Here is a 9,733-nt window from a genome sequence, read left to right on the forward strand (position 1 = left end):
TCCTGCTGTCAGCTGAAATCTGTATTCTGAAGAGGAGAGAAATCCACAAAACCAGTGAAGAACTTAAAGGAACATTTCAATCTGGCAGAGGCATGAGATTGTCCAACAATAGTTTCCATGTCTAAATTCTATGGTTGAGTTTAAAAGTTAATATTAATCTTTCAGATTATGTCATAAACCAAGTTTTCAAAGCAGTAAACCAAGTAATAAGTTAACATATTGTGACAATACCAGACGACACTGAATATTATTGGGAGTAAGGAAGCTGAATGGAATGCTTTCTTACCGGATGGATTTGGCACAGCATTCCAAAACATAATAAAAACATTAGAAAACATTCCCTTCATGCTCAAGTAATCTTTTATGTAATCAGTAAGGAGATTATGCAAACAATGAGTATCCATTGACACTGAAAAACATCTTATGGCTTGAAAGGAGTATGAAATCTCTCCTGCTTTGTATTAGTCTATGGGAAAAGTCCCAGTGATCATTCATCAGACCTGAAGGCAAAAGACTCTTCCCAGCCATCTGGTAAGGTGCACACAGCACACAGCTCCAAAAGCTAACCTGGCAACTAGAGTAGCTGAGAACTAACTGTGCCTTTTTTTTGACCTAGCAACTATTACAAGAAATTAAACCCACTAGGTAAACTTTACAGGAAATTTCAGCAGCCTGGAATGGTCTGAGAAATGTTTCATGGCTAAGAACAAAGCAATATACATGTTCTCCAAATTAAGAGAAATGTTTTCTAAAAAAAATTTTTTAAAAATACCTAACATAAAATGTGGCTGCATGAAGCAAATGAGAAATGTACACTCCTGAAGTGGCCACAAAGTATGAGTTGCAGATGTCTTCAAAAGACATTTTCTTTAAAAATGGTAAAACTTCTTTCAAGCCTCATTTGTTGGAAGGAAATAGATTAATTTAATAGTTCGTTGTTTGTTGTTTGTTTTTGTTTTTCAAACTGAAGAAACTGTTTTCATAAAGATTTAAATATACTAATTTGTTAATTCAGATGCTTTTCACATTATGTCAATGATGAGCAGATTACATAAATCCTGCCTCTTGTCCCTTCTCTGTAACAGACTTCCTTCTAAGAAGAATTAGTTATGAGCTCAAGAAAACGCAATATAGCAGTGAAGCATCTAGATATCTGTAGATGAAGATGCCACCTTCATGTAATAAATATTAAAGACAGGCAACTTCTTTAATTTTCTGCGGTTCTTCATGAAACTGAAGTGAATCACTCTTGGTCTTGACCTATATATTTACTCATCATGGCTGGACAAGGGAGGACAATACTGTAGCCCAATGCTTTCCTTTATGCCCACAGCTACCCAGCTTATGCCTATTCTTGCAGTCCCCCTGGCAAATCTAATTACAGACAATCACAATTCTGTGCAGTTCTTGCAAGCTGCAACTAGTCAATAACAGCTTTTCTTAACGCTGCCTTTCAGTTAACACAGGCAAGCCATGCTGCTTTGTCTGCCTGGAGTTCATCTAACAAGCTTCGGCTCATCTCCTCCATAAGCAAGTTTTATCAAGCTCTTTCTCTTTTTCCTTCATCTGAAATAAGAAGTCATTGAAGCATTTCTGCCTAATCAATCTTTCGGTTATTTGGTATTGTTAACCTCATGGATTTTCCCCTGTCTGTGAAAGGAAGCAGAACCTTCCGAAGTGGGAGGTCACAGAGCAGCATGTAACACAGGCTCAGTAAGGAGGAAAGTAGTCAACATTCCTCATTGAGCATCATCATCATGTTTCACCCAGCTCTACCCTGTATCAGGACACAGTATGTTGCCCTTGCCCACACCATGCACACACACACACACACACACACACACACACACACACACACACACACACACACACACACACTCGAACCTCTCCAGAGCACAAGGGTGAGCACCTTCAGCTCCAGAGCCTACGTGCTGAATTTTCGTTGACTAGCACAGGAATGGGGCCACTTTGTTCTGTAGTGCCTGTTGTGGCAAAATCAAGGCTGGAGCTAGAACTTTTACATATACCTAGATGGGAGTTAGTCATTATGCATATTTTAAGCCCATTATCAAATTTAATAATTTCGCATATTCATTATGAGCCAAGATTTTTCTTTAGATGTGGCTTAGAAGAAAGTGCCAAGTTGTGCACCTGCACTACAAGAAGAACCAAAAATGCCAGCTTCTGGATAAGTTCAGCTCAAATTGGTCTTGTGTGAGCAAAAAGAAACAGAATTCATAGCTGCTGCTTTTTACTAGTCCAGCAGTACACCATGACTGCACTGTCAGTTGTTCCTCTGCACATCCAGCTTTGCATCCCTGTCACATTATTAATTCTGGTTCCAATATAGATGACACTTACATAATCTACAAAGACACAGACATTGTTCAAGCAGAGACATTCTAAGGTGCTACAGCACAACATATGAAAACAACTCTATTTTAAACACACACAAAAAAAGACTGATGGCTGTAATATAGCTGTGCAAAAGAGTGGTTTATGTTCCTAGACACCTGCAAATAATATTGTAGGAATCTGATAAAGACATTAGGAAAGAAGTTTATTACTGGGTTGGTCAGCTTTTGCTTTATAAATGTTTTTATTTAAAAAATTGTACTTTAGTTATAACTTTCTTGGAGTCTAAATACAGTTTCACTTTAAAACATACTTATTGTTTAGAAGAACAATTGAACTTGTATTCGCATTTGACTGTTTGGTGGTTTTTAGCTCCAAAGATAGCTTTAACTTAAATTGCCACGCTGCCAGCCTTTTGTCCTCATAGTGAACAAATTCTGGGCAAAAAAAATATTGTTCTGTTTTTTGTTTGTTTGTTTCAAAGAATCTTTCTGCTTTATGTAACAGGACTATTACAGTTGTCCATGCGTCTCAAGAAAGATTTACAATATGAAGTGATGAACAAAACCACCAGGTTTGTGAGAGGAGGAGGGCAGAGTGAAGGGAGGTTTTACCAGCAAGGCCCCTTGCAAGTGTTTGTGAGTGAGTAAAAACCAGTGCAGCAGGAGACCACATGTACTCCTGACATATGTTGCTGTAGGTGTCAGGTCCATGCAAAGGACTGCTGCTCATACCTAGCAACAGGTTTTTTTGAAGCTTATTTAATACTTCATGACATAATATAAAAATACTCCAAGTGTGTATGCAACAGGCTACCAGGGTGATCCTGAAATAGGAAGCATTTTTAAAAAGTGTATATATGTGTCTATTTCTTTCCATTGAGTCCAGATGGTTTTCTCCCAGTGCATCCCCAGTCCCACAGCCATGGTTCATTGATGAACGGCAATGCCAGATGAGCTGCGAGTGCCATCACTGAGGCTGTTTTACGGGACCAAAGTAACATAAAGCACACAGGCAAATAAATAACTGGCAGCCTGGTTTATGAGATGAAAAATAAATTATATTGAGATGAAATTCAATAAAAGTAGACAGTTAACAGCTGAAAAAGTAATAAAAAACTGGATTATAACTAAACCTAGTCATAAATAAAGACCTAGACATGTAAAAAGCAGAGGTCAGAATTTTAAAATTAATGTCGATCTGTATTCAGGTACTTACACAACAGGTTTGGTTTCAAGCTTAAGGGAACACCACTTCATATGGAAACCCTATGCACTTGGAAAGTCATGGAAGCTGAAGCAGCAGTTAAAGCCAAGCCACTCCCTACAGCCTTTACAGTAATAAAACATTAATGAACTCTGAAAATATTGCAAATTACTAGTAACAGAGCATAACCTAGACATTGGAGGGTTGCCTGACTGCTCTTTAAGTCCTTTATTTTCAGGGGCCATAGAGAAAACTACAAGGCAAGTTACTCTAACTTTCCGTAGAGTCATAGGTAGATACTTCAGTTAGCATAGGTAGTTATTTAACCAGAAAGAGACTGAACCTTCTAAAAATGTTGATAGCAAAGTTCCTCCAGACTTTTATTTTCAATCTTGTCATTCTCACTGTAAGTAACCACAACTCTTCAGACACATAAAAGGAAATATTTTATGCTGTTGTGCTCTCTGTAATGTCTTTAACTGTTATATTTATTTCTCCTTTTATTTTGCTAGGACAGGAAGGGCTGAAGACTATAGGCCATGTGGTCAAAGTCATTGGAGTTTTCTTTCAGGAGAGCTGCACTGGGACCAGGTGCTCTCCTAAGTGATAAGCAGGCCCAGCTTTCCCAGAATTTGAAGACAGAAACCCCCATATTTACTTCTCACATCCCTCCCCTTGAAAGTTTATGGCTGAAGTTGGCCAATTTTGTCCTAAGATTAGGTTCCTTTCCTAATATAGACAGACCCTAAGGGGATGAGAATTAGGCCATACCACCAGTGAAAAATAAAGCACTGCCTTCAACATTTCTCCCATTCCACATGTGAAGAGGAATGGGGTGTTGGGAGATCAAACAACTCCAAAAAAGAAGAAAAAAAAAAAGGTTTGTTAGTTCCAGCTAACAAGCCTATTCATTAGCAAACGTAATTTGAAACAGAAGGGAAAAAAAAAGTCCTGATGTTGATTGTATTACAAAAGGACAAAACTGGCAGGGAAAGAAAATTAGTGATGTTACAAAGAACAGAGAGTTAAAATAAAAACCTCTGGAATAATTATTGTTTTTCACTAATAGAAGCACTTTTGGCATCATATTTGTTTGCGTTCAGCACTTCAGTGAAGGAGGGTGAGTCCTCTGGCTTCAGTGCAGGGGTATGGACTTGATCCCCTGATTACAGCTCCTCAGATGAAGCCATCAGCCTGTTAGCCAATTGTTCCACCTCCTCTGTTCAGTTCTTTATGAAGTTCTAATGGTACAATAATAACAATAGTTAAAAAAGATCTTTTCTGTTTCTAGATGCCATTTGCTCTCTGGTAATTAAAAAATAGCTTGACTACATATGTTTTCCTTTGTTGTTTTCCTTACTGCTTTTCTTTTTTTCCAAATTTTCCTAAGCCACCACTGGTAGATGTTAGACTTAAAAACTTGCTCAGATTCATGATTGCATATGTTTTCATGTATGAAGCATCAAAAAAGGTGAGAGGAAATAACAGCATTTATTGTCCATGCACACGCATGAATATATACAGTAGATTAAAAAGAAAACTCTCAATCAATTGCCTAAGTTCTCTAGATAAATAATCTATGAGTGGAAAAGGATTTACATACTCGAGGTAATTGTGTAAATAGAATTTCAAAGTAAATGTTCTTTGAGTTTTTTGTAGCAGGATTTTGTTTTCCTCTATTCTTTTTGAACTGGGATGGCAAGTATCAAAGTTGGAAGAGAAGAGCAGAGTCAATATACATAAACCGATAGAGCATTGCAGCTGTTAAAAGACAAAATGTTTTCCATCTGTAACTCTACCTCTCTGCCAGAGAAGCTCCATGTGGGTTTAAATCTTCTGTCTTTTGCATATAATTTTACATTGGATAGAAGGAAAAAAACCCCAACCCACAACAAAAACACTGTGTAATCAGATGCCTCGAGTAACTCCAATTCCAGAGGTGTTGACAGAAAATCCAGCACCATTAACTGTGGGAAGCCACATCTTAAACTGTTTGGTGCTCATTACCTTCATTCTTTGATTTGCATAGGAAACCTGCCTCCCCTACTTTTTGCAGCAGTGCTATTTTTTACAGAGGTATCATGTCTCAGTTTACTGTCAGCAAGGGTCACTCATGGCTCATTATCTGTTTCAGGCACAGCTGCACATCTCACACATCTTTGATGTTTTGGCATTGTGCTCCTCTGTTCAAGGAAAGGCTGGATGTGGCACTTAGTGCCACGGTCTAGCTGATGTGGTGGTGTTAGGTCATAGGCTAGACTTGATCTTTAAAGGTCTTTCCAGCCTTGGAGATTCCATGATTCCATAGTTCTGTGACCAGTCTGGAGGTCCCTACACAGGAAATTTGAGGGAGTTGTATGCAGAGAGCCCCGAGGTCTCACACAGGGGTTTCACAGTGCACAAGATATAAAATATTGCAGTCCTTACAGTGACGTTCACCCTTTTCCCAGTAAGAAGAAGTTTTCCTGCTACACAATACAAAACCCTTATGCTCACATATATGCAGCTCCTTCCCTGTATGTGCCTGTTGCCCCACAAGCTGCTGTTAATGCCTCGTATTACTCCTCCCAGATTGCAGAACACTATCGCTCCTATCCTTCACTTCAGAGAGTTTCAACACCATAACCTGGTGATACGTTTGCCTCAATTAAACCTCTGACCTCTGTGAAATGTCTCACTCTCCTCCCTCTCTTTTACATGCTATTTTGACCTCTTTATTTCTCAAGTAGCTTGAGAAGAAGAAGAAGGAAAAAAAAAAGGTGAAACAGACCCATGAGGGAATTTCTTTCTCACTTCCAGTCCGTTTTAAACAAATATTTCCAGATGCTGGGACATGGGGTGTTCATCTTTTTCCTCAGCCATTTCAAGGTTTATTGACTGTGTAGGAGATGAAAGTTGCACAGCAGGCTCTTGGAGTTTAAAGCTATTTGTTTACCCTTTGATCAAACCCAAATACTTTTCTGCCAGATATAAAGTATCATCAGGCAAATTCTCTGAGCAGGTCTCCAGGCAGCAACACACATACCCTATTTCACTCTCCTTCTGGCCCTCTTGCCCAGGCAAGGCATTTTTTCCAACCATGGAGAGCACCACTGTTCTCCAATCCTGTCTCAGACCTTATGAAGGCCTGAAATGGGATTTATCTGCCATCATTTTTCTGTCTAAAAGTGTAAAAGTCTGGCTTGTCACAGATGGTTTCCTGTTCTTAAGTATTTTGTCTCCTTCATTTCCCTGCAGCCCATTGGGTCATCTTTCCCCAGCACTGTGACATATGCAGGACTGCTTGAAGAAAATACAGCTTTAGGGAAGAGACATTGTGCCAAAGTTTAGGCTCCTGAACGCTGTTGAATGTTATTTTGAAGTCTCAAGAAAGAAATAGAAGGTGCCTGGTACCGTCTTCTTGGTCCTCCACCATGACCACCAGAGGGGTGAGCAAGGAGCTTCATTACACAAAAGTTGTTCTGCAGAGAGGAACCTTTCTTACCAAATAGCTAATATTCTCCTTCATGTGACAGAACCTGCATGCTTGCACCAAAGGCATGTTTGTGCTCAGAGTTTGGAATTTGCAAACCTCAAAAAATTTTACAGTTGTGCAACACGGATGTGACACCTTTTCATTGCTCTGATGGGTATAATCTGATGCCAGTGAAATTTCTGATAAAGATGACTTATTTTTGATAATTTGCTAATGCCAAATTTTATGCTGCCTGCCACATCAACAGCAAACCTTTCAAGAGGTTCCTGCAGCAAGGCTGATTTTCCATCTGGGGTACAAATTTTGACTATGAATTAGGGAGCTGCAATTCCAAATCATGTCCAGAGGCTTAGACATTATAAACCAAATAATCTGAGCTTAGTTATTCGAGGGATTTGGATTTTAAGAAGCTTTCCCACTTTCTGAACACTGGTAATCAAATGGTTGGTTTAATAGACTTTATTAAAATGGTAATTCTACTTTCTAGGACTAATGATTTCTCCTGCCTTAGTGCTGGGTTAATTTTTCGGTTTGTGCACCTGCCTAAATTCCTCCCAAAGATAATAGATATTTATTTTTGTGTTTGTCAAGTTGAAAATTGCATGTGATTAATAAGTTGTGCATATACTTTCATACTTTCCTCAGAGATCTAAGCACATCCTATATAGTACCTGCCAGATATCACATAAAAGACAATGATTTGGTTTTTTGAGTTGAATAATAATTGTAAGATCTTCTGGTAGCTCCTTGCCAAATCAGTAAGCTACAACATCTGATATTACAAAAAAAACCATTTCAACAATGTTTGAGACACCATCAGAGCTGAGGAAGTGATTAATTTCTGGCTATTGGCTAGCAGCAGGCATGGTTGTGTTCCCATAAATGGGGCTGCCAGCCTGCACATGCATGTTAGGAGAAGGTATGTCCACATGTTTTCCTCTTACCATACACCTTTGTCTCCCACTGAGAATTCTAACCTCATGTTTTCACTTACTTCTCCACCTTCTTCCCATACCTTACATTTGGGTTATCCTTAGCACCCTTACCTCACCTTCTAACACAGACCAGATCTTACCAAAATGAGGCTCACCTGGCCCTTGCCCACCCCCACTGTCTCAGGCAGAGGTGTGTGCCTCAGGACCATATGGGTTTCTGCAGCCAAGTGGGGAGAAAGGCTTTGTAGCAGAGCAGCCACTTTGCATGCAGACAGTGCAGGGAGATGCCTCCACCCAGGCTGCTCGTCAGGAGCTCCGCGAGGTGGTGGTTATCCCCTGGCTCATCTGAGCTCTTGCACTTTAGGAAAGGTGGTGGCTGTTGATGACCCATCCTCCTCTGAAGTGGCTCACAGAGCACCAATAATACCCAGTACAGAAGCATCTGAACTCAGTAATTGCTATTTATGTACAGAAATAAATGTTCAGCAATTTTTGTGTCAACCTGTGCTTTCAGGCAGGCAAAATATTGCAGTTGTTCTTAATGATAAAGACTTATAAAAGAACAGAACATGGACAGGATTTTGGTTTTAGATTCATCAGGTTTTTCTGAGGGACTGCCCATTTCTGTTGGTTTCTTGCTTTTGTCGCTTTTTTATTTTTTTAAACCTTTTTGTTCTCCAGATTCTCTAAGAAGGTGTTGAAGTAATTTGTTTATTCAGATAGAACCTCATTTTTCCTTTTCTTCCCTTTCTTTACCCCCTAAAGGAGAAAGCAGTCTTCTGGGAGGTTACCTCTGCATCACAGTGCCAGTACATGGCTGTCCCTCCTCTCCATAGCATGAGGATGGGTCAGCCATTGCACACAGGTGACATGCAAATGAACACGTACTGATAGGATGTCACACTTCCATATAAACTTCTTCCCCCCCCCCCCCAGTTAGCAAACTACAACTTCTTTTGTCAATGAAATCTACAGAATTAGCTCTCCTATCAGGACTGACTACCACACGCCAACGTCAACCCTTGTGTCACTTTGAAACCAAAGGATATGAAAAGCTGGGATGCATTTTTACTAGGATCTACAAAATATCCCACAGCTAAAGTGAAACGGAACTAAAAAAACCCAAACTTTAGGAGGAAAGTCTACACTATGAGGATGGTAAGACACTGGAACAGGTTTCCCAGGGAAGCTGTGGAAGCCCCATCCCTGGAAATATTCGAGGGCAGATTAGATGGGGCTCTGAGCAACCTGATCTAGTGTGGGGTGTCCCTGCCCATGCAGGGGGCTTGAATCTGGATGAACTTTAAGGTCTCTTCCAGCTCCACCCATTCTGTGATTTGATAAGAACACAGATTTGTGATTTCCTTTAACTACTGCTTAAGTAACAGATGAAAACTGGAACACAACTGAACAACAGCAGGTCCTAAAATCAAAGTTTCTGATCTCTCCCCGAGTGTTCAGTGTTTGCTCCCTTTGTTGGTGAGGCTAGTTAGAAGCAGAAATTCCTTTACTGGAGACAGACTTATTGTTTGAACATAATAATCATGGCTGGAAGACTTCGTATTGAGCTTCAAGATGACTCCAAGTCAAAACCAGATGAAAGGCACAGAAACTGGGGAACACTTACATTCCTTGGTGTTAGGAGGTGCCAGCAAGCACGAGTAGCAAACCATCCCGTATATGTTTCGAGGTCTGTTTTCCAGCATGTAGTAACTGAAAAGAAGGGCAAGATGAGGCAAAACAGTGTAAATGAATATTCTGT

The 9,733-nt window shown here is 39.8% G+C and overlaps 1 protein-coding gene across 2 annotated transcripts in view; it reads right to left on the bottom strand.

Moving 5' to 3' along the window:
- Positions 1-9,733, bottom strand: part of EDAR (ectodysplasin A receptor) — a 25,683-nt gene that overhangs the window by 8,453 nt on the left and 7,497 nt on the right. For both annotated transcript variants that reach the window (XM_009997902.1, XM_009997903.1), the window contains exon 4: positions 9,599-9,684. In XM_009997902.1, the coding sequence (XP_009996204.1) occupies positions 9,599-9,684 (86 nt within the window). The remainder of the gene's footprint in view (positions 1-9,598; positions 9,685-9,733) is intronic.

The sequence above is a fragment of the Chaetura pelagica genome, unplaced genomic scaffold (genome assembly GCF_000747805.2).
Source record: "Chaetura pelagica isolate M959 unplaced genomic scaffold, ChaPel_1.0 scaffold123, whole genome shotgun sequence".
In the NCBI taxonomy this organism is placed as follows: Eukaryota; Metazoa; Chordata; class Aves; order Apodiformes; family Apodidae; genus Chaetura; species Chaetura pelagica.